The sequence below is a fragment of the Podarcis filfolensis genome (genome assembly GCF_964270895.1).
Source record: "Podarcis filfolensis genome assembly, chromosome: 2".
Classification (NCBI taxonomy): domain Eukaryota; kingdom Metazoa; phylum Chordata; class Lepidosauria; order Squamata; family Lacertidae; genus Podarcis; species Podarcis filfolensis.
This window is the reverse complement of record NC_139605.1, coordinates 123,941,470-123,967,392: the sequence shown is the minus strand read 5'-3', so window position 1 is coordinate 123,967,392 and position 25,923 is coordinate 123,941,470. Positions and strand designations below refer to the sequence as shown.

The 25,923-nt window shown below is 44.6% G+C and overlaps 1 protein-coding gene across 3 annotated transcripts in view; it reads right to left on the bottom strand.

The window, feature by feature from the left end:
• Positions 1-25,923, bottom strand: part of OLFM2 (olfactomedin 2) — a 216,170-nt gene that overhangs the window by 37,236 nt on the left and 153,011 nt on the right. For 2 of the 3 annotated variants that reach the window (XM_083599780.1, XM_083599778.1), the window contains exon 3: positions 11,024-11,182. In XM_083599780.1, the coding sequence (XP_083455906.1) occupies positions 11,024-11,182 (159 nt within the window). The remainder of the gene's footprint in view (positions 1-11,023; positions 11,183-25,923) is intronic. The other variant, XM_083599779.1, reaches the window with a different exon arrangement.

Below are 25,923 nucleotides of genomic sequence, written 5' to 3'. Positions count from 1 at the left end.
ATGGGAAAAGTTACGGAAAGAGGATTTAAAATTTACTGCATGCTGTTCATCGAAGGAAAGCTATATGAAAATGATGTACCATTGCTATCTAACACTGAGTAAAATTGCAAAAATGTATAGAACCAGTTCAAATCTGTGTTGGAAATGTAAAGGGAAAGAGGGTACCTTCTACCATATGTGCTGGTCTTGCGGAGTGGTAATAGCTTTCTGGGAAATGATATATAATGAGTTAAAGAAAATGTTTAAGAAAACGTTTGTTAAAAAAACCAGAAGCCTTTTTGTTAGGTGTAACAGGAGAAGAGAAGACAAAAGACTTTTTATGTATGCAACGACAGCAGCAAGAATGCTTCTAGCCCAGAGATGGAAGGAGGGAGGCGTGCCATCCAGGGTAGAATGGCAGACTAAGTTGATGGAGTATGCAGAGATGGCGAGACTGGAGGGAAAGATCAGAAACCAGGAAGGTCATGTATTCCAAAAGACTGGAGAAAATATTTATTATACCTAAAAGACTCTAAACGGTTAAAATCATTGGCAGGGATACAATTGACGCTTGTAATGTGAAATGAACTTTGGTAACTATGGATATATAACAGATAGATAACAGTAAAAGAGGCAGGAAAAGAAAAAAGAATATTTTTTCATTGAATATGGAACCCATGGAGGGAGGGAAATCCGAAGGTTTAAAACAGGGGTCAGCAAACTTTTTCAGCAGGGGGCAGGTCCACTGTCCCTCAGACCTTGTGGGGGGCCAGACTATATTCTGAAAAAAAAGAAAGAATTCTTATGCCCCACAAATAACTCAGAGATGCATTTTAAATAAAAGGACACATTCTACTCATGTAAAAACACGCTGATTCCCGGACCATTTGTGGGCTGGATTTAGAAGACAGTTGGGCCGGATCCAGCCCCTGGGCCTTAGTTTGCCTACCCATGGTTTAAAAGAACCTTTTATTTTAATGTTTTGAAATGGTTAAAGTTGAAATGTATAAAATTATATAAAACCAATGAATTTTTTTTAAAAAGAAAAAGAATTGCTGTAGAAAAAGGTAGGAACATACAGTGGTACCTCGGGTTAAGTCCTTATTTGTTCTGGAGGTCTGTTCTTAACCTGAAACTGTTCTTAACCTGAAGTAACACTTTAGCTAATGCGGCCTCCTGCTGCTGCTGCGCCACCACTGCACAATTTCTGTTCTCATCCTGAAGCAAAGTTCTTAACCTGAGGTACTATTTCTGGGCTGGATGAATCCCAAGCTGGAATTAAGATCGCTGGAAGAAATATCAACAACCTCAGATATGCAGATGACACAACCTTGATGGCAGAAAGTGAGGAGGAATTAAAGAACCTTTTAATGAGGGTGAAAGAGGAGAGCGCAATATATGGTCTGAAGCTCAACATCAAAAAAACGAAGATCATGGCCACTGGGCCCATCACCTCCTGGCAAATAGAAGGGGAAGAAATGGAGGCAGTGAGAGATTTTACTTTCTTGGGCTCCATGGTCACTGCAGATGGTAACAGCAGTTACGGAATTAAAAGACACCTGCTCCTTGGGAGAAAGGCAATGGCAAACCTAGACAGCATCTTAAAAAGCAGAGACATCACCTTGCCAACAAAGGTCCGTATAGTTAAAGCCATGGTTTTCCCGGTAGTGATGTATGGAAGTGAGAGCTGGACCATAAAGAAGGCTGATCGGCGAAGAATTGATGCTTTTGAATTATGGTGCTGGAGGAGACTCTGGAGAGTCCCATGGATTGCAAGATGATCAAACCTATCCATTCTTAAGGAAATCAGCCCTGAGTGCTCACTGGAAGAACAGATCGTGAAGCTGAGTCTCCAATATTTTGGCCACCTCCTGAGAAGAGAAGACTCCCTGGAAAAGACCCTGATGTTGGGAAAGATTGAGGGCACAAGGAGAAGGGGATGACAGAGGACAAGATGGTTGGACAGTGTTCTCGAAGCTACAAACATGAGTCTGACCAAACTGTGGGAGGCAGTGGAAGACAGGAGTGCCTGGCCTGCTCTGGTCCATGGGGTCACGAAGAGTCAGACACGACTAAACAACTAAACAACAACACTATTTCTGGGTTAGTGGAGTCTGTAACCTGAAGCGTATGCAACCTGAACCTCTGCTAAAAACCTCCAATGAAGGAAAGTCTGCAACCTCCCAAGCGAGTCTGTTCCACTGTCAAACAGTGTCGGGGTTATAAAACCTCTTTGAATAGTATCATTGTGTAGGTTGTTATCTCAACATCAGAGGCCCACTTGACTTAAAGTGTCCTGTTAAATGCTTGTTTGTACATGAGAGCTAATTAGGATCCTAACAGCTTGATACTGTGGAACATCTGCCCAATGGCTGCATCTCCACCTCAACCTGCCAGAAACTGTTCCACTTACAGTCAGCTTGGGTCAGAGGTCATTCCTGTGGCCCCAGTGGCAAATGGCAGCCATGACCCAGTGTGTTGGCAGGTCAGAAAGGCTCCCTCCATTCTACCGTAATTAGACTGGCAATGCCAGGCCAGCATTGCTATGCAGGGGGCAAGGGGCGGAGGCTGGGTTTGGGCACATCCAGTGGAAGGAAGTCAGTGCTTACTGGCAATGCCTAGGGAAGGGATAGCTGGCCTCAGTTTCCAAGAAGAATTGTGGAACAAAAAGATCAACACTAAACAAAGACAATAATGGGAGTTAAAGAGCAAATAAATTGGGGTGAACAAAAAAGGGGGAGAAATCCAGTTCTCTGAAGCAAGAAAGCTAAATTAAAAGTAAAGCAAATTCTATAAAGAGAAAGGCAAAGCATGTAGAAATTGTCAGAGGTGAAAAGGGCCATCCTCCAAATGCAAATGGTGTCAGGTTCAATCCCTGGTGTATCCAAGTAGGGTTGTGAAGGACTCTTGCTTTCAAAGATGGAGAGCTGCTGGTAGTCAGTGTCAACTGTATTGAACTAGGTACACCAATTGCCTAACTTGGTGTAAGGCGGTTCTTGTGTCCCTAAGAGATAGGGGGAAATGGAAATGTTTGAGCTAAGAACAATATTTATACCTTTAGGTGTGTGAACAGAATGGGGTATGAAAATATGGTATGCAAGTGGATGGATTGCAAGAGCAAAGGTGTGGGCAACCTCACATTTTGGTTATTGCTTCCTCTTTTGCTAAGCAGATATGAATTATCTACCTCAAGCCATGGCTATAAGTTATTTGTTGCATTAAAAGATAATAATCCAGTTGTGGGGTGGGCACTAGGTCCACTGCCCTACTCCACTTTGAGCACTGAGTAAATATGATTATTAGGTAAATATATCACAAAACAATTAAACAAACCTTCTGAGTTCAGAGAACTGAGATGTTAATGGAGTGGCAGGGGTTGGGGAGAGGGATGTGTTGCATGTGCCAACAAAACTGGTGCGTTAGCTGTGCCCCAGGGCATAGTGATGAGAAGTGACCTTGGGGTGAAAAAGTCATGCAAAAATATACAGTGCTTTTCACTGTGTGTGTGTGTGTGTGTGGTAGGTGGGAATAGAGTCTTATTTTGAAAGGCCAGGCTCCATATCTGGCTATCCAAGTGGAATATGTTTTCCCAGGCACCTGGGAAAGAAAGAAGGGGGAAAGATAATGGGAGTACCTAGTATCATCAAGAACGTAAGCCCTGCACTGCTGAGGAGCACAGGAAGCTGCCAGCTTAGACAGTGTCAGACTATTGTTCCATCTAGCCTAGTACTGTGTACAATGACCAGCAACAGCTCTCAAATTTCAGACAGGGATCTCTCCCATTTCTACCTGGAGCAGCCGAATTGTACCCAAGACTTTCTGCATGCAAAGCAGATGTTGTACCACTGAGCTATAACCTTTCCAAAGGTCTACTCATCTAGGATCCAGTTCCCAACTATGACTAACCAAAAGGTTGGGAGGCTCCAAAGCAGTTATGGCCTTTCCTTCTTGTTCATCCCCTGTTTGCAGACATCTTGTCTTGGAGCATGATTGGTCCAATAGGCTATCATGAATGTTGGCCTTCTACTGACTGATCCTCTTTTTCTTTTTTTTTAAGCCAAAGACCATCACACCCAGTGTCAGGAGTCTGGCTACCATGTAGCCATGGGGAACGGAGTGTGGTTCCACTGATGTCAACATGGATGGGTCAGTAGAATCCACCTGAACAACAGTTTCATGGGACTAGACCTTGGGCTGGGTCAGCATAGTTGGGCACCTGTTGAGACCCACAACCTTCTGCCTAGGGATCCTTTGCCCTCCTCCTCCTCCTCCTTGCTTTTGCTACCTATCTATCTGCATGTGAGCTGTGCCAAGACCAAGGAGAGAGAGCAGCAGCCTTGCCCTCTCCTCCTACATAGGTGAAGTGCAAATCAGACCTAGGGGGAAAGGACAAACAATGGGCAGTGGTGAGCAATGGTAAGGAGGTGGGTCCAGGGAAGTGCCTGGACCAAGGGCATCTTGACCAGTTCCCCCACCAAAACTGGAGCCAACACTTGGTGAAGTAGCACTCAGGCTCAAGGGGAAAGTCTGTAGCTCAATGGGTATAGCACCTGCTCTGCATGTAGAAGGTCTCAGGTTCAATCCCCAGCATCCTGGGAGAGAGTTGGGAGAGAACCTTACCAGAAATCCTGGAGAGCCACTACTAGCCAGTGTAGCCAACACTGAGCTAAATGAATGAATGACATGGCTCAGTATAAGGTGGCTCCCTATGTTCCCGAGGATAGGAAGATAACCCAGGCAAGGGTGGATAGAAGGTGAAAGCAGCAGAGGGAGTAGGTTAATGATGTCTAGGTAGACAGGATGACCCTGAAGTAAAAGATAATAAGTCACTGAAGCAGCATAGAAGCTGAACTTCAGTGCAGGCTGAACTGGCAAAAGGAGTTTATATAGGTTTAGAGACCAACCAAAAGGCTGAGCTGGCACTGAAAAACCAGTTGAGGAACTGGAGAAAGGTCAGAAGACACTCTTGCTGACCAGGTCTCCACTCTTGAGGTGACTTTGTTAAGAGAACCAAAGCCACTATCTTTACAAACATAATGGGCTCCAAGCTCTGGGACCCAAGAAACCGGTACATTTCCCCCCACGGAGCTCAGCTTCATCAAGGTCAAGGGCTAGCCCTGAACTGATCATAACCCAGCATGCACCTGGACCTATCAAATGTTGGCACATGGATCTAGAAAGGAATCATAGACCCCAGCAGGCCAGCTGTCTAATCAAGAGACCTTCCAAGGGGCCACCCCCATCCCAGCTGTCTCTGGGATGGCATGGCATTCTCTGGCTCACTGCTGCACTCTCAACCATGCACACACACCAGAGACCCATTATTCTCAGCAAAATGTCTCTAATCACTCTGGCTGGGGTTGAAAAATTACCAGGAAAGGTAATTGAATGGCAAAGGGCCCAGAATATGGATGGCCTGGGCTCATTTATCAGCAGCACTGATTCCTCCTCACAGGTGCCTGGAGGGAGGCAAAGGGGGCTTGTTGATTCGCTTGGTTTTTTAATTGCAAATGTGATACTCCTCTGGCTGATTCATGAGTTACGTCTGCGAACAGAGAGTACCAAGAGCAACCAGCTCCAAGGCAAAGCAATCAGTTCCCTGGCTCACCTTCTGCAGCATATGCCCTGACTCTGGGGAAAGGCCAGCGTGAAATTGCTGCTGCCAAGGAAAAACGCTGGTTGCTTCTAAAAGACCCAGAAACAGTCAGTAACCACTTCTGGTGTTATTCAACCACTTCATATCTTTCAGGTGGGCATTTGAAGAAGAAGAAGAAGAAGAAGAAGAGGAGGAGGAGGAGGAGTTTGGATTTGATATCCTGCTTTATCATTACCGGAAGGAGTCTCAATGCGGCTAACATTCTCCTTTCCCTTCCTCCCCCACAACAAACACCCTGTGAGGTGAGTGGGGCTGAGAGACTTCAAAGAAGTGTGACTAATCAAAGAAGTGTGACTAATTAAATGTGTAATGTGCAAACATGGCAAATGCATGTCTGCAAACAATCAAGGTATGCTAATCGGAGAACAGTGACTGGCTACCATTCCCCCTCGAGCATGCAATCAATGGTGAATGTGGGGTTTTCTCTGTATAATACACAGAGTAGACCTATGGCTTGCTAAGCATCAGCCATGAGACACGATAGACATGAACTTGTTCAATAAGGCTGCCATAAGATTGCATAGGAAATTCTTTTAGGAGTGAGTCCCATTCAGCTCAATGGGATTTGCTTCTTAGTAGATGTGCAAAGAATTGCATTGTAAAGTGGTCTTTTTCTTTGCCACTGACATTGAGCATCCTTGGGGAAGAAAATGAAAATTGGTTGGCTGATTTGCTGCACTGGCATACCTTGCCTCAACTTCCATTTTATTATTTATTTACAGTGGTGCCTCGCAAGACGAAATTAATTCGTTCTGCGAGTTTTTTCGTCTAGCGAATTTTTCGTCTTGCGAAGCACGAAATCCCATAGGAATGCATTGAAAATCAATTAATGCGTTCCTATGGTCAAAAAAAGTCCAAACAAAGCCAAATTTGGTACAACAAGAGTTTATTAACTGCTCTTTAAAGTCACACATACTGTAAAGAGCATTTCAAAAATTGAAGGAACAATAAATTAAGTTTCTAAACATGACAGAAAAACATTTAAAAATCAACAAAGTGAACAGTATATTTTCTAAGACTCTGGGGGACCACTCGAAGAAGGTTCCTCTTCCACTCTTTGCTTCTTGCTGAAGAACCTGTCCATGGTCTGCTGCTTCATCCGCCTTTTCAGCACCTCCCTGAAAGGCGACATGACCCTCGTATCAAAAGAGTTCGCGAGGTCATGTACCACGTGCTTGTCAGGTTGGTGCCGCTCTGCAAAAGCCTGCACATCCTTCCACTTCATGCAAATGTCCCTCAGTTCTTTGGAGGACAGCCGTTCCTCAGTTGCTTCCTCCTCTTCCAGCGAGGCCTGTCCTGCGCAACCTCTGCCTGCAGTTCGACCAGCTCCTGGGTGGTCAGCTCGTGGTTGTGCTCCTCCACCAGCTCGCTGACGTCCTCCTCTGTGACCTCCAGGCCCATGGTCCTCCCCAAGGCAACAATGTCCTGCACCACTGTTGACTCTGGTGCATCAGAGTCACTTGGTGCCACACAGTCCGGTCACAGGTTGCGCCAAGCGCAATTCAAATTTCTCTGGCTGATCCCGTTCCAGGCCGTGGTGATCATCTTCAAGCAGGTGATGATGTCGAAGTGGTCCTTCCAGAATTCCCGCAGGGTGATGGTGGTGCAATCAGTCACCTCTGAATTCAAATCCAATTTTTTTTAAACAACAGCAGAGTGGCCCAATGGTCACAGAAAATCATAAAAATTCAAAAAAACCCCACACAAGCTCCCAGATTCTTGCAAACCCCTCCTCAACTGTTCCCCCAGCCAGCCAACACACAGAAATTCAAATCCAGAATTTTTTTTAAAACAACAGCAGAGTGGCCCAATGGTCACAGAAAATCATAAAAATTCAAAAAAACCCCACACAAGCTCCCAGATTCTTGCAAACCCCTCCTCAACTGTTCCCCCAGCCAGCCAACACACAGAAATTCAAATCCAGAATTTTTTTTAAAACAACAGCAGAGTGGCCCAATGGTCACAGAAAATCATAAAAATTCAAAAAAACCCCACACAAGCTCCCAGATTCTTGCAAACCCCTCCTCAACTGTTCCCCCAGCCAGCCACCACACAGAAATTCAAATCCAGAAATTTTTTTCAAAAAAAACAACATGGCCCAATGGTCACAGAAAATCATAAAAATGCAGAAAAAAACCACACAAGCTTCCAGATTCTTGCAAACCCCTTCCCAACACCAAGTCCTTGAATTCCAAATACCCCAGCCCAAAATCCAAAACCCCCCAAAAAAGTTTTAAAAGTTTAACTTACCAAATGGCTGCAAAAGAAGTTTTGGAAAATCTTCAAAAATCAGCAAAGTGTTCAAAAACCTCAAAAAAGGCTACCACACCGCGTGCTATGTGTTGCTCCTTGAAGTCAAGTCGCAACTGCACCTCTTCAAGCAATGCACCCTGGGTATTAACGGTTTTACGAAAAAGGAAACAAACTTGCAAGACGTTTTCGTCTTGCGAAGCAAGCCCATAGGGAAATTCGTCTTGCGAAGCACATTGAAAAACAAAAAACTCTTTCGTCTAGCAAGTTTTTCGTCTTACGAGGCATTCGTCTTGCGGGGCACCACTGTATTTTTAATGTCTTTTTTTATTAAAGATTTCTTGGCTTACAAAAGTATGTGCAATGTCTCTTTTTTTCAAGTTACATTTTCTACAGATCAGTTTCATTTTCTGAGACAGCTGCCTTTATAGCTTGGCCTCACTGGACAACTTTTTACAGTCAGCTTTCCCAGAGTTCCGCTGTCCATGGTGCTGAAGTGCTCAAATAACTACCCTTCTCAGGTTGTGGCTGGAGGTGCAGCCTCATCATCAGCCCAAAGAAAGAGGTGCTATGGAACATATACATCTGAACATATTAACTTCCCAGCTGCCTCTATGCAAAGCACAAGTTTCTTTTAAATATTTATGTTATGTAAGGTTTATCTGATGATGTCACACTTGGCAGTTCAATATGAACCTTACCAGCCACAATACAAACCTTCCCAAGGAAACTGGCACAGGCAGTCTGGAGTCTTAGAGGAATAGTCTATGGCCGCTTTCCCCAACCTGTTGCCCTTCAAATGTTGTTGGACTCCAGCTCCCATCAACTCCAGTCCGCATGGCCAATGGACAGGGGTGATGGGAGCTGTGGCCCAGCAGAGCACATGCTTCTGCATCAGAAGGCCCCATTTTCAATCCTTGCTGTCAGGTAGTAGATTATGGGAAAGGCTCATGCCTGAGACCAAAGAGAGCAGTTGAGAGTCATAATCTGTAATGCTAGACTAGATTAACCAAAGGTGTGGTTCTTAGGCATGAACCATGATCCTCAACCTTTACTTAAACAATAAGTTTCTAACATTTGTAAGACACAAGATGAGTCAAAATGCACAGATACTATTCTCCACATTGTAATGGTGATTTTTACCATTTCCCCAAAGTCCCAGATAGCCTTCCCTTCACAGCAACTTTCAAGACATGGTCCGTACCCATCTCTGCTGAGGATGTTCTAAAGACAGGGTGGTTTGTTTGTGGCTGGCTCATTCATGGCATCTCGTGCATTTCTTTTATTGTTGCACATCAAGGAAAACTCAAATACTGGAATACTTCGGTCAAATACTTTGGCACGGTGTTTCCTGAGCTTGTATTCCTTGACTAAGTGTATGCATGTAGCAATGGGACCCCGAAAGAGGGGCGGAGCTTCATTTTTTATTTTTATCTATCTATGCATTGAGAGGTGTTTTTCTTTTCCATTTTGGATAAGTCACTCTACTTCTGCTTCTTCCCAAAAGAGATGGGGCTGGGCTATTTTCCATCAGTGCTTTGATAGAAATTACCACTCCATTTCTGCCCTCTTCATTCTCTTTTAATCAATCACTTTATTATGACCAATTTGTGCAGCACTTGGTCATTCCTCCAAACTGCCACCTCACTCTCCAGCAGCTGCTGAGTAGGAACCATGCCCAGTTTGCCCCTCCCTTTTTTGCCATATTTCTTCTCACTGTCCCCTTGATTTCCCAGCAGGGGTGCCTGGGCTGTACTCCTGATCCATTGGCTGGGTTACCAGCAGCCCCTGGGGCCCCACTGCCTACACACTGTGACTAAAACTAACCAAGCTGTTGGCTGCTGCTCTGATATTTAATCAATGCCTTGGCTGCAGCATCTGTCAGGCTCAAGGCCGCACAAGCTCCTGCCTCTTTCCTTTGGCTACACTGTAATATAAAGCATATTTTGTGCTATTTTCACTATTATATGCACTGGTATGCATAGATATGCATTTATGTTCAGAGAATTGCATGGGAAATATTTGGAGAAGTGCAAATTTCAATGCATGCAATGCATGCAATGGAGTAGCCTCAGGTGGCTGTGAGACTGACATTTAGAAGACATCTGAAGGCAGCCCTGTTCAGGGAAGTTTTTAATATGTGACATTTTAATGTATTTTTAATCTTTGTTGGAAGCCACCCAGAGTGGCTGGGGAAACCCAGCCAGATGGGCGGGGTACAAATAAATTATTATTATTATTATTATTATTATTATTATTATTATTATTTGTGTTTAATCCTTCTTCCACCTGCTTTCCTACTCAAAATCATTCCCCTCCTAAGCTACAATGGAGAGGGGAATACATAATGTGCAATTTTAAATTTTTTGCTGCTTAGTACCAATCTAACTGGGATGCGGGTGGCGCTGTGGTCTAAACCACAGAGCCTAGGGCTTGCCAATCAGAAGGTTGGCAGTTCGAATCCCCATGACAGGGTGAGCTCCTGTTGCTCGGTCCCTGCTCCTGCCAACCTAGCAGTTCGAAAGCACGTCAAAGTGCAAGTAGAGAAAAAGGTACTGCTCTGGCGGGAAGGTAAATGGCATTTCCTTGCACTGCTCTGGTTTCACCAGAAGCGGCTTAGTCATGCTGGCCACATGACCTGGAAGCTGTATGCCGGCTCCCTCAGCCTATAGAGTGAGATGACCACTGCAACCCCAGAGTCATCCACAGCTGGACCTAATGGTCAGGGGTCCCTTTACCTTTACCAGTCTAACTAAAAAGGGAAGGCTGGAAGTTGAAGGCTGCAAGCTGAATTTATTCCTCTTTGTTATTTTATTCTTCCCCAATGGGAAAATTGCATCCCTCTGAATGTTCTTTGACTCCAACCCCCATCAGCCTCAGCCAGCATGGCCAATGGTAAGGGATGATGGGAGCTGTAGTCCAACAACTTCTGAAGGGCCACACCTGCTTCCATCAGGCATATGTGATAAACACCACCCAACACCTTCTCATTCTCAACTGGCTTTCAAACAGCAACATTAGCAATTAAAATAATACTCTAGGAACCCACCAGCATCAGAAAACCAGTCCACAAACAACGTCCCTCCAGAGATAGTGACTATGTAGATCAGGAAGGACTTGGCCAAGCAGAAGAGTTACCTGGAAACTTTTGGCATTCAGATTTTTCTGGCTCTCTGTGGCCACTTTCAGCCTGGAGTCCAGCCCCTTTATTAGCGACTCAGTATTGCGCACATACTGCAGGTCCCGATAGGTCCGAAGGTCCAGCACCTCCATGGACTGGGAGATGTTTTGCACCTGCTCAATGAAAAAAAGGAAAAGAAACTTAAGACACACCACCTAAAGGATGGTCAGATTGCAGAGTATTATACATGGGAATAGATAGATGGAGGAGCTTGTGGTGGTGGAGGCAACCAGGAAGTGGGTCTTCTTCTTGAAGGTATCCCTGACATAAGAATCAGAAACCTGGGGTAGATATTTTGATTCCATGATGTTTCAAATATTAATGGTACTTAACCTTTAGAAAGATAGAATGCATCACTCACATTTTATAACATTTTAAAACCCCTGTGCTCTCTAGGCTATAAAGAAGAAACCCCATCTAACCCTGAAAGTGGCACAAATGGTCATTAAAGATGTTCTAGTTAGTATCAGGGTGTAAATCCAAACATCTTCTTGAAGCTTCCTGGGATAGCTCAGGGAAAAAGAGAAGTGAGAGACAGAAATGTCAACAACCCCGTCAAAGGTCTGATTGCTAAGGAAACACTGATAAAGTAGGACATTTGAGACCCAAATGCCTGGGCACCTGGGGCACCCCAAGGTAATTGTGGGGGAGCAGATAGCAGTATGGAGCCATACATGTTTATCATCCCATGACCTGTAACTTTTCTTGATGTATGTAGAAGAATGTTTGAGGTTTTAGGACTCTTTGTTTGCTGTGTTTCAACTACAACATAAGCTTTCTTCTGATTTGCCTCTGGGCAGTCTTTTCTAACTGGTTCTGTTGAGCAACTGGTTGGCAAGGCTGACCTACTGCAATAGTTAATAAACCGAGTCCCTAACTGGATCTGTTGTAATTCTCTTGGTTCTGTGTTTTATTTAAGAGGTGTTCCCTCAGCTGAGCCTCTAAAGAGGTCAGAATGGCTGACAAAAATTAGGGAGATTGCTTTGAATGCAAAACTCATGAGGTTTTCGTGTGTGCACACTTTTTAAAATCTAAGCAAAATGAGCAAGAAAATAAGTGTTTAGAAAACTGGTCCTTATTTATTAACTGTTGTAATGAAGATGCCTACAATCATATCCAATTTTGTGTCTCTCCCTCAATTCCATACTTTAAAATATTATGGCCACAATCCTGTGGTCTTAAAAAGAAATCATCCCATATATTCTGTATTTTAGGTTGCTGCTATGTTTTTAAAAGCAATTTGGGGTGCAAATGTTCAGGTGCCTCTGCTGGATCTTGCCGTTTCCAGTCATGAGGTCAACAATACAGCATATAGATGAGGGATGAGGGGACCTGCTGCCCTCCAAATCCTATTGGACTCCAATTCCCATCAGCCCCAGCCAGAATAGCCAGTGGCCAAGGATGATGGGAGCTGGAGTCCAGCAACATTTGGAGGACCACAGGCCCCCATCCCCCAGCATCAATCAACAGACAGAATGTGTGAATATGAAAAGCAAAGGCAAGCCAGGTCCCTCCATCCAAGTATTCCTGAGCACCTCTGTCACATTACAGACTGCAATTGATTTGCAGTCTTGGTTCGGCAGACATACAGTGGAGTCTTCTCTTCTGGGACTTGAGCTGGAACCAGCAGTCTGGTGCACCAGCTGGAATTCAAGCTCCTTTCCCCTGCTTTGCACCCATGAAATATGAATGATAATGTAACCAGGCTGAGTTGAATACTTATTAGAGTTGGGGCGGGGTAGAGAGGAAAGAGAAATAAGCTATCAAAGCTGATCTTTTAAAGTGAGGTGGCTGAGTAAGGCTGCCCTCGATGCGGGGGGGGGGAGCCCTCTCTGTATGTAGCCTCATCCCATCCTGTATGTAGCCTTTAGGAGAGGGGCAACACACTCACATCTGATAGAGCTGTATCATTCACCAGTCCCTCTGGAGTCTGCTGATGAGGAAGGGGAACACACTGGTCTCAAAAGCAAGCCAGCCACCACCTGAAGTGTGAGGCTACCACTAAACCAGGAGCTGTGCATTAGTTCATCTTTTGTCCTGATATCATGTTCTGGGTTCCACCCAGATCAGTGTGCCCTACATTAGTGGTGGGGAGCCTGAAGCCCTCCAGCTGTGGTTGGATCACATCTCCCAACATCTCTGGCCATTGGCCAACCTGGCTAGGGCTGATGGGAGTCGGAGGAGCCTACCAACTTCTGGAGGACCACAGGTTCCCCATCCCAGAGGTAAAACGTGAACCAAGCAACCTCCTTCCTCCCTAGATGAATACACCTCTCTTTACCTGAGATGTGTAGGGCCCCACTCTTTTCACAACTGTTTCCAGCTTTTCTTGTAACCTGTTCTGGGATCTGCTGGTGAAGGGCTGGTAATAAATGTAATTAATAATGATATTGATGATGATGATGATGATGATAGATGGAGTCAGCCTAGTTGAGGGGAAGCAAGCTTGAACAAAACCCCCTTAGGAAGGCAGATGTGTGCAGCAATGGAGTCTGCACTCTCTCAAGAAAGAGATTTTTCTCTTGTGCTTTTTTGGAGCTTTCAACAATCTATAAAATCAGCAATCACATCACTTGTTATCCCAGCTGGATATCAGCTTCCAACATCCCTGACCACTGGCCATCCTGGGAGTTGGAATCCAGCAACATCTGGTGGGCCACATGCTCCCCTCCCCTGATCTCCATCATTGGCTGCTGATGGAAACTCAGAACATCACAGAATGGCGTGTGTGTGTTGCAGGTGGGGAGAGGCAAAGGCCCCATGGTGGGTATGATTCCTGCCTGTTACTGTGGCTGAGTGGTTAGAAAATTGCCCTATGCTGTTAGTGGTGTGTCCGAGTCCTGGGAGCTCCCTCTTTTTCCTCCGAGATGACTAGTCATACAAAAGGCAAGTGGAGTCATGCTACTCCTTTCTCTTAGTGGAGCTCAAATTCATGCCTGCTGCTTTCCAACCCCACGTCCTATGCAGGGAGCTGCTGTGGTCAGTGTGTAACTGTGGTTTGCCTTGTTGCCTGACCTGCTCCCTTGTCAAAAGATTGTTTTTCCTTGGGTTGTTTGTACTTTCTGTATGTCTCCTGCCCAAAGAATCTATGCAGCAGGTCTGCATTGTGTGGCTTCTCATTTCCCTACATGCAGTGCTTTTTTTCGGGGGGGGGGGACGCAGGGGGACGCATACCCCTAAACATTTTGTGAATCTTTGTACTTTGGTCCATTTACTGTGTTTATTTTTTCCAGATTTGAACTACAAAATGTTGTTTTTGTTTCAAACATTGCAGATTGTGGATAAAATGGATTGTTTCAAGAGGTGGCAGAAAGACATATCCAAATTTGTCTGGCAGGGCAAAAAGCCCAGAATAAAATTTAAGATATTAACTGATGCAAAAGAAAGAGGGGGGTTTGCCCTGCCAGACTTAAAATTGTATTATGAATCAGCGGCTTTTTGCTGGCTGAAAAATTGGCTACTTCTTGAGAACACAGATATTTTGGATTTGGAAGGGTTCAATAACAGGTTTGGTTGGCATGCATATATATGGTATGACAAGGTAAAAATTCACAAAGGTTTCAAAAACCATATTGTTAGGAAAGCATTATATAATGTTTGGATTCGGTATAAAGATCTGTTGGAAAACAAAACCCCTAGGTGGGTGTCACCAATGGAAGCTAAGGAAGTGAAAAAACTTAATATGGAATCTAAATGGCCAAAATACTGGGAAATTATAGAACAAGAGGAGGGAAAAGTGAAATTGCAGAGCTATGAGAAATTGAAGTTTAAAGTAAGAGACTGGCTTCATTATTACCAGATAAATGAAGTATTCAAACAGGACAGGAAAATTGGCTTTCAGGTGGAGAGATCAAAATTAGAAACAGAATTGTTGGAACCCAATACTAAGAATTTGTCAAGAATGTATAACTTGCTGTTGAAATGGAATACACAGGATGAGACGGTTAAATCAGCTATGATTAAATGGGCACAAGACATTGGTCATGACATCATGTTTGCTGACTGGGAACAGTTATGGACCACCAGTATAAAGTTTACGGCATGTAATGCCTTAAGAGAGAACATTATGAAAATGATTTATAGGTGGTACATGACCCCAGTCAAGCTTGCAAAAATCTATCATACGCCCAATAATAAATGCTGGAAATGTAATGAAACTGAAGGTACTTTCTACCACCTTTGGTGGACGTGCCCAAGGATTAAGGCCTTCTGGGAAATGATCTATAATGAAATTAAGAAGGTCCTTAAGTGTACCTTTCATAAGAAACCAGAGGCCTTTCTCCTGGGCATGGTAGGCCAATTGGTGTCAAGGAAAGATAGGACATTCTTTATGTATGCTACAACAGCAGCAAGAGTTCTTTTAGCAAAGTATTGGAAGACACAAGAACTACCCACGCTGGAAGAGTGGCAGACGAAGGTGATAGACTATATGGGATTGGCTGAGATGACTGGCAGAATCCGCGACCAAGGAAAAGAGACGGTGGAAGAAGATTGGAAGAAATTTAAAGTTTATCTTAAGAACTGTTGTAAAATTAATGAGTGCTAAAATGTCATGGGTAATGTAAAACAGAATTGCAGCGATAAATGATTGGGTAAGAGAAAAAGGATCAAAGAAATTGAATCATAAGTAATTGAAATTAGGGGTTGCTGAAAAAGTTTAAAACAGGGATGCAGAAAAGGGAGGTATGGGGAAGTCGTTGAAACAAGGCTTAAGAAAAAAAAGGTTATGAAATTATACGTGTTTATATGTTTGTTTGTCTATGTATTGTTAGTTGTAAAGTGTCTTAATTCATGTTGGAAAATCAATAAAAATTTATAAAAATAAAAAAAATGGTAATTTTCTTGAGTCAAAATGAGAGTACCCCTAAACATTTTTTTAGAAAAAAAGCACTGCCTACATATATTTTGCTACACAATGGTGGTTGTGAGTGTCATAAAGGGGCCATAGCTTTCTTTGCCACTGGGGCTGCAGTAGGGGCACTTAGGCATTGGAATGTGGGTCGTGCAATTCAGGTGTGCTTGGGGGGGGGTCCTTATGGTCATGTGCCCACTGGCTCCAATCTCATGTCCATGTTGTCACATGCAAAAACCCCAATTGGTGGGCTTTGACTACGTTTCTGTGGCTATCTCTGCTGATTGGGGATTTTCCTCTGTGCTTTCCCATCCCATCTCAGGCTGAGCATGTACAGGGTGCAGGAGCCATTCCACCAGTGTGGAGGTGCTGCATCTTCCCCACTGGGGTAATGTGAGTAATTCCTCACTGGCCTTGCAGACAACTTCATTGTCCAGAAAGTGGGAGAAGCAATGAGAGGAACAGCCATTTTAGATCTGGTCCTAACCAATGTTGATGACCTGGTTAGTGGGGTAGAAGTGGAAGGATCATTAGGCGCGAGTGATCATGCTCTTCTGAAGTTTACTATACAGCGGAAAGGAGCAGCCAAGCATACTAGGACTCAATTTCTTGACTTTAAGAAAGCCGACTTCATAAAACTTAGGGAAGTGCTGGGTGAGATCCCATGGACAGTATATACTAAAAGGAAAGGGAGTTCATGATGGCTGGGAGTTTGTTAAGAGGGAGATAGTAAAAGCACAACTTCAGGCAATACCAATGAGACGGAAACATGGAAGGTGCCTAAAGAAGCCAGGGTGGCTATCTAAAGAACTTTTAACTGAGTTAAGATTAAAAAAGGATGTGTACAAAAAATGGAAAAGGGGGGAAACCACCAAAGAGGAATTCAAACAAATAGCCAGCACGTGTAGACACAAAGTCAGAAAAGCTAAAGCACAGAATGAACTCAGGCTTGCTAGAGAGGTTAAAAGCAACAAAAAAGGCTTTTATGGGTATGTTCATAGCAAAAGGAAGAACAAAGAAACAGTGGGGTCACTCAGAGGAGAAGATGGTGAAATGCAAACAGGGGACACAGAAAGGACTGAACTCCTCAATGCCTTCTTTGCCTCAGTCTTCTCTGATAAAGAAAACAATGCCCGACCTGAAGAATTTGGAGCAAATGATTCAGCAGAGGAAACACAGCCCAGAATAACTAAGGAGATAGTACAAGAATACTTGGCTAGTTTAGATGTATTCAAGTCTCCAGGGCCAGATGAACTGCATCCAAGAGTATGAAAAGAACTGGCAGATGTGATCTCAGAACCACTGGCAGTCATCTTTGAGAATTCCTGGAGAACAGGCGAAGTCCCGGCAGACTGGAGGAGGGCAAATGTTGTCCCTATTTTCAAAAAGGGGAAAAGAGAGGACCCAAATAATTACCGCCCAGTCAGTCTGACATCAATACCAGGGAAGATTCTGGAGCAGATCATTAAGCAAACAGTCTGTGAGCACCTAGAAAGGAATGCTGTGATCACCAATAGTCAGCATGGATTTCTGAAAAATAAGTCATGTCAGACTAACCTGATCTCATTTTTTGACAGAATTACAAGCCTGGTAGATGAAGGGAACGCAGTGGATGTAGCCTACCTTGATTTCAGCATTTGACAAGGTGCCCCATGATATTCTTGTAAAGAAGCTGGTAAAATGCGGTCTTGACTATGCTACCACTCAGTGGATTTGTAACTGGCTGACTGACCGAACCCAAAGGGTGCTCATCAATGGTTCCTCTTCATCCTGGAGAAGAGTGACTAGTGGGGTGCCACAGGGTTCTGTCTTGGGCCCGGTCTTATTCAACATCTTTATCAACGACTTGGATGATGGACCCAAGGGCATCCTGATCAAATTTGCAGATGACACCAAACTGGGAGGGGTGGCTAACACCCCAGAGGACAGGATCACACTTCAAAACGGCCTTGGAACATGTCCATAGGAGGGCAACCAAAATGGTCAAAGGCCTGGAAACGATGCCTTATGAGGAACGGCTAAGGGAGCTGGGCATGTTTAGCCTGGAGAAGAGGAGGTTAAGGGGTGATATGATAGCCATGTTCAAATATATAAAAGGATGTCACATAGTGGAGGGAGAAAGGTTGTTTTCTGCTGCTCCAGAGAAGCGGACACGGAGCAATGGTTCCAAACTACAAGAAAGAAGATTCCACCTAAACATTAGGAAGAACTTCCTGACAGTAAGAGCTGTTCGACAGTGGAATTTGCTGCCAAGGAGTGTGATGGAGTCTCCTTCTTTGGAGGTCTTTAAGCAGAGGCTTGACAACCATATGTCAGGAGTGCTCTGATGGTGTTTCCTGCTTGGCAGGGGGTTGGACTCGATGGCCCTTGTGGTCTCTTCCAACTATATGATTCTATGATTCTATGATTCTATGAGTATAGGATTGCTAACCTCAATTCTCTTTTATAGCTTCCTCTAAAGAAGGTTGAGTGGTTACTTAGTGACAGGGGGAAAAGATCCTGTCATGATGAAATTGATTAGGGGTGTGTGGGGTGTATGTGTGTGTGTGTTAAAAAGCCTTCATTAATCCAGCAGAGGGAGGTAGTGCAAGGAAGAACACTGAAGACTGAAAGTAGGCAAAAAAATTCATTTAGAAGAAACTGGCCATCACTTTGTGATCCACTATCAGGGAGGGCAGCCACAAGTAAGCAATGTGGATTTTATGTGATCAGACTGCGATCAGAATCAATTTTGTGTATCTGCATATAAGAATTTAAACTGTTTTATGCCTCTGGATCTAGGAGAGATGCAGACCCCTAAAGCCCTGACCCTCAGTCCTGTTTGCACATAAGCACCCTACGCATTGGCATCCAGTGTTGCCCACCATCTTGGCAAGCTTATCTCTGAAGATACAGATCCCAAACTCCCAAAATATTGTTTTGTAAAGAGCACAGTTTAGCAAGAATCTCCACAATCCTCAGCCTGAGCTCTCCTAGCAACATGATTTCAGTAGCTTCCCTGATCTAAAGAAAGACATGTTCATATTCGGTGTAATCAGTGAGGAAATTAGTTATGTGACTGACCTAAGTCTCGTTGCTTTCAAATGGGACTGAACTGTGACTAATCTTCTCTAGATGGGGGCTAGGAAATCAAGTGACCTTGGAGACGCCAGCTTGAATAGGTTTGGCATTTTAAATTCCGACAAACAACAAAGTAATCTCCATGCTCCATTGTGACCTTCTGGTCTATGAAGTGCTAAATCAATACTACTCCATTCACTTCCCCAAACAACAATTGATGGAGTCCCTCTTGCCATTCCACAATATGTCCAGACTGCTTTCATTAGAGAATTTGCCAAAGGTGCTCACTGTTCTGCCAAAGGACAAGAGGCATCAAAATGGCAAGTCAGATGACACCTCCATATCTGACTCCTGCCAAGTTGTGCATGCTTTTGGAGGGGTTTGGCTTCTATTACCAGAGAATAATCTCATCTGTGGGACTTGGCCCAAAACATCAAAGGAAACCAGCTCCTCTGATAGGTTGGCAGATTTTGGGGTGTGATCTGCTGCATGCACTTCTGCAACTCCAAAACCAACTCAAATGTTTGAATGCCTTGGTTCTCTCACCTCCTGCTGGCATAGGTGAAGGAGGAAACCCAAACCCCTCTGATCCCCAAATAACCCAGGACTGTATTCCTCCCAAGCATCAGTTCCTTTCTCATCTCGTCACACGCGGCAGCACAATGTCCATAGCCCCAGGTTAAGAGTCGTTGCGTGAAGATATTTTGCAAATGCAATTTGCTTGCTCAATGGCTGTGTGTGGTGTCTCGGCTGGCGCGTCAGCCAACTGCACCAGTTCCAGCTGAACAAACAGCTAGCAGAGTTAGTTGCAGCAGTGTGGGCACGGATGAAATTCCTGGCAGAAGACACACCTACTGTAGGTCTGGAGCCCAGATTTATGTAGAACATTGTCAAAACAGTTGCAAGTTCAGGGAAGTATTCCAACAGCGGTCTTTAGGTACTTATGCTTGTAAAGGCTCTTTTATCTGCCTGATATTGCAACTGAGTTCCCATTTAAGTCATAGTTGTTTAGGGTTGGATTCAGCTAAATAGTTGCACTAGCAGGAACCAGCACAAGTCCCACTAATGCAACGGGGCATTTCCCCCTCTCCTCTCCTCTCATCCCTCCACCCCACCCCACCACCCCAAATTGGCTTGGGGTGGGAGAACCCCCAGCACACTGCTCAGGAGGAGAGGAGATCATTCTGACTGGTAAGCAGAAATGCTCGCATTGTTGGAACAATCAAATTTGTGTGATGTTGAATTCCATCCATGCATAGGTCAACAACACTGAGTTAATGTAAAAAACAAAAAACACCACCCTGAAATTAAGGGTTATTTTTTGTAATGCATGGGTACAAATATACAATGATTATACCTGGGTCTCTATTAATAGCTCCTTCCACACTCACCCATGTTACTTCCTATGGCATGTGCTAAGACAGGCATATCCAAACTCGGCCCTCCAGATGTTTTGAGACTACAGTTCCCACCATCCCTGAACACTAGTCCTGTTAGCTAGGGATAATGGGAGTTCTATAAGCCCTGACCATGACTACAGATCTTATGACTACAGATCTTTTACCAAGGAAATTCAAAGATAACATAGCCACTTACGCAGGTTTCAAATGCAGGCAAACCTTGCTGGCCCTCAATTTCCTTCTGCCAAATGGGGCAGTCAGCTCGGACTACCCTGCCGAATTCACCTATTGGTCAGGTTCACGTGCATCCACTATTGATTTTGTATGGATATCTCCCGACCTTACCCCAAAAATATCCAGCTTTAAGGTGGCTACAAGATTGGAGAGTGATCACTTTCCTCTAGAAATTTCCTTGACTCTGGCTGACGAACTTGATAGGCACTCCTTTGTGCACCTATCAAATGATCATCTGGAGATAAGACCTACAGCCCTTAAATGGACCTCCAACTCGGCCCAGCAGTTGAACGAACTTCTCTGGTCTGATCAGCTCCAAATAAAAAGGGCTTCCCTTATGCAGGCGGATGAGCCTCTACCAATGTATGATGATTTAGTAGAACTTCTAAAACCAACATTAGCTCGGTCCCCCACAAAGCATGGTAAACAGTTTTTCCACAAAAAATGGTTCGATGAGGAATGCAAAAACTTCAAGAATCATCTGTATAATGAATGGTTGGCATACAGAGCATCAAATGACCCCATGCCAAATAACCGCCTTATCACCAGGAGAAGTTACAAAGTCCTACTAAAGGAAAAGAAGCTCGAGGCAGAAAGAAACAATTGGAACAACCTTTTGATAGCTGCAGAGAATAGAAATCCAGCCTCTTTTTGGCAGTTAATTTCCAGATACCTGGGTAGGCCACTTGCAAGAATAGAACCCCACATCTCAGCGGACACTTGGGAAAGATACTTCGCCGATCTGTATGCACCCCATGATGCCTGCGGAGATACGGTGGAGCCGGAAGTACTGCCCGATTGGGACCCAGTTACATGCCCTGAAGTTGAAACTCTCATAGATCGATTTAAAGCAGGCAAGGCCCCCGGTGATGACCTTATATCCATTGATGCCATCAAAGCAAATAAAGATTGGTGGATCCCACTTTTAGCAGCACTTTACACGCATATAAACAAAACAGCAAAGTTTCCCTCAAGCTGGAGCTCTGTGTTGATTGTATTAATACATAAGAAAGGCCCACGTACAGAGCCGAGCAACTTTAGGCCAATCAGCTTGCTAAATGTCATTGGGAAGATTTACTCGGGGTACCTGCTAAACAAACTATCGAAATGGATGGAGGACGACAATATCATTGCTGATGAACAGGCGGGTTTTTGCCCTGGAAGATCTACCACAGACCAAATATTAATCTTGAATCACCTGGCGGAAAAGTATGCCGGCAAAGCCCCAAAGGTTCTTCATGTGGCTTTTATTGACCTTAAGCAGGCATTTGATCGAATCTCTAGAAAGCAGCTATGGACAAAACTGGCTGCTACAAAGATCGATCGTCGTCTCCTTCATCTGATTATCAGCCTCCATACAAACACCTTTCTGAGAATCAGGCTAGACAATAAAGGTCTAGTCTCCAACCCTGTTACCACCACTAGAGGGGTAAGACAGGGTTGTCTATTGGCCCCAGCATTGTTTAGCTTTTACATTAACTCACTGGTGACTCACATGGCCAATGATGCTTTCCACCCCCCCAAATTAGCAGGCCGATCTCTGAATGTTCTTCTGTATGCGGATGACGCCGCACTTCTTGCCAGATCCCCTACTGGACTGAGGAGAATGTTGCAAGCTCTACATGAATACTGTGATCAGCATGAGCTCCAACCCAACTATGCTAAGACCAAGATCATGGTCTTCTCTGCCCGACCGAGACTCCATCGATGGTCGATGAACGGGATCCCCCTAGAGCAGGTTAACTGCTTTAAATATCTGGGACAAGTAATACGGTCAAATAGGTCTTTTCTGGCCCATAGAGACTATATAACAACTAATGCATCTAAAGCAGCCATCCAGATTAGATCTCTATATGCTAAGAATCAGGCTCAATCAGTGAAGATAGCTTTGAGACTCTTTCAAATGAAAGTCCTCCCCCTTCTTTTGGTGGGCATCTCTTTAGGCTCCCGTAGGGATTTTTTGAAATTGGATTCTATCCAAACGCGATTCCTTAGAGCCATCCTTAGGATTCCCCCCTTGGTAGCGGGTGCAGTTATGAGATTAGAGGTCGGCTGGCAAGCTCTACGGTATGTGGCCTTGAAGACGAAGCTCTGGCTATGGCTCAAGCTTTGTTTTAAACCAGTGGGTATTGCCCCCTTGATACTGAGGGACGATTTCCAATCATCGTGGGAAAGGGAGGTCATTAACGAGGTTCAATCCTGCGGATTGTCTCACCTTTACTTTGAGTCTATGATGTACAATCAAGCTAGAGCTGTGATTTCCCGGAGACTGAGTGACATTGCCAGACAAGAGGACATAGCCCTGGTAAAACCAGGGATGTTCCTAGGGGACCAGATTTATCAGACCATACCGGCCCCCTACCTTGCAGAAATCCACTATGTTGAATACCGCAGACTTCTTACAGTGGCTAGATTAAATGTCCTTGACTCTGCGATATTGTGGGGAAGGTACAGGCGAGTACCATACACCCAGAGAACCTGTCATTGTGCCATGGGTGTGGTTGAGTCCACCGAACACATTCTCTTGACTTGCCCTTCTTAAGCAGAGCTTAGACAAAACTTTATAGACCCACACCTATGTCAATTTAGCTTCCTACCCGGAGAAAACCAGGTTTTACACTTGCTGAATAATGTCACTAGAGCTATACCGTCCTTGGTGGCCAAATTTCTTTTTTTAGCTTTTAAGCGTCGCAAGACTATAATTGACTGTATTGATATGGGGCTATCTGTTTAGCCCATTTTAGTGTTGGCTAAGTTCTAAAATCTTCCTGGATGTTTTAACTGTGTATTGACAAATGTACTTTTTTCTGACTGATGGTCGAATAAAAGGTTGATGATGATGAACAACACTGAGTTAATGTAAAAAACAAAAAACACCACCCTGAAATTAAGGGTTATTTTTTGTAATGCATGGGTACAAATATACAATGATTATACCTGGGTCTCTATTAATAGCTCCTTCCACACTCACCCATGTTACTTCCTATGGCATGTGCTAAGACAGGCATATCCAAACTCGGCCCTCCAGAGACTACAGTTCCCACCATCCCTGAACACTAGTCCTGTTAGCTAGGGATAATGGGCGTTGTAGTCCCAAAACATCTGGAGGGCTGAGTTTGCCTAGGCCTGTTCTAAGACATCATATTCAGGCTCTTTCTCCTTTAACTCAAAATATCTTGCGTGCATTAATGGCTGAATCAACATATAGTACTTATTGTATTGTTTAAATAATGATTTCCACCATGATAGGATGATTTAGCCCCTGGACTCTTGGGTGTGCAAACAACATTAATGGGAGTCCAGATTTTGACTTCTCTGAAATTTTAGTTAAATGCAGGGCCGTTATATAGAGTGTTGTTGTGTTCATACCACTTGTCCTCATGGGGAGGGAAGGATAGGGAACCTGCGACCCTTCATATGAACATTCTACTGAGTCAGACCATTGGTACACCTAGCTCAGTATTTTAACAAGGACTGGCAAAGGATTAAACCAGGTTTCAGATGAGATACCAAGGATTCAAAATGGGACCTTCTGAAAGCAAAGCAGATGATCTACCACTGAGCTGTAGTCCTCTTCCTGCAGATGTTGTTGGACTCTAACTTCTATAAGCCCTGACCATTGGCTAAGCTGGCTGGTGCTGATGGGAGTTGGACTCCAACAATATCTGGGGGGCCTCAAGTCCCTCATCCCTGGGTTCTTCATGAGAGTAGATTACTGGAGATCTTGAGTGTGGTTTCTGACTTTCTTCAACATGGACTCAACATGGAGCCCCCCAAATAAGAACTGCATCCCAAACAGCACAGCCACAACTTCTGCCACCCCCAAATGAATAAATGAATCTGCTCTCAATTCAGTTCAGAGGCCCTATTTGTTACGAAAAAGGAGCAATGCTGCTGAGTGCTCCAGATGGCTGGAAAGCCAAACAGGATGTTGATGTTTTGGGACTGTACCGTGGGAAGAAGGGACAGTCTATTATGTGCACTGAGCACCGGATGTTAGCTCAGAGTGTCACATGACCCTGTACTGGAAGTACATGGGTGGAGTTATTCTCTCTCTGCTGTGGCTGTAAAGAGGGTGCAGACATGTTGTTCTCTGCACTGAGGAAAGACAGAAATAAAGGCATGTAAATACATTTCTGTCTGTCTCTTTCCCCTCCCTGGGGATGGCAGGGAGTGAGGGAGGAGGAGTGGCTGTGTTCTTCTCACGTTTGAAGAAGGATAGGCCGATAAAGACCTCGCCTTGTCTTGCCGGGAGTCGCTGACGGGGGAGGCCAACAAGGAATCAAGCCGAGCACCTGGAGAGTGCCAAATGCCTCTGAATGACAAGGCTTGATATCAACATATGGTAGCAGACGCTGCTGGTTATCTGATCCATGGGAATCAGCATGAGAGGTGAGAGGTTGATGGATCGTGTGCCATCCTCTGCACCAAGGAAAGAAGATAACGTCTGCAATTGCAGCCAGAAGCTGAACAGACGGCTGGCACCAAGAGGGGGTGTTTTCCAAGCAACGGAGCCCCAAAAAGGTATGCTGAATATCGGGCTAAAAGTGTGAATGCAGATTGATTTATTCTCTGGTTCACGAGAGAGCTGCGTTTGGATAAAAACAGCTCTGAAAGAAAGGCTTGCATACCAGAAATTCTTGCGGCGAGATAAGGATGAAAAGTATGCACAGTTGCTAAGCAACGACAGTCAGGGCAGTGGAAAACTACTGACACCTGGGGCTGGCTCAGTCAGAGCCGGGAAAGCGAAAGTTGTTTTGACTTTGAGACAGCTTTGAGAATTGCCTGCCTGAGAGAGAGGCAGAAAGACAGCTCAAAAAGGAGCTTTTGGATTTTAACTAGCTCGAGAGTGGAGAGCTGAGGCTTGGATTCAAAATGGATGCCAAGGACAGGGGGAGGGAAGAACGGAGTTCTAATTCCCCCACTGATGTTGCTACTGGAGAGGATGCTGTAGCTTTGAACGCTGTTCGATGTTAAAATTGCGGACAGGCTGGGCATCTTCAGCGGAGCTGCAAGAAGCCACGCCAGCCGAAAGGAGCGAAGGGCCGCTCAGCAAAGCCTGAGGCGTCAGGCAAAGGTCATACCAAGCCTATGGTGGAACCTGCAAGGGCTTTGATGGCGAAAGGAACCACGCCAGATGTTGGGAACGCGTTTATTATCGACACTGCAGCGATAGTTCATATGTCCCCACACAGAGGACTCTTTTCATCGTTTAAGAAGCAAAGCTTCGCTGTGACACAGGCCAACGGTCAGGAGCTGGAAGCGACCGGAAAAGGGACTGTCTATCTTAAGAGTCTGAACTTGACAATAA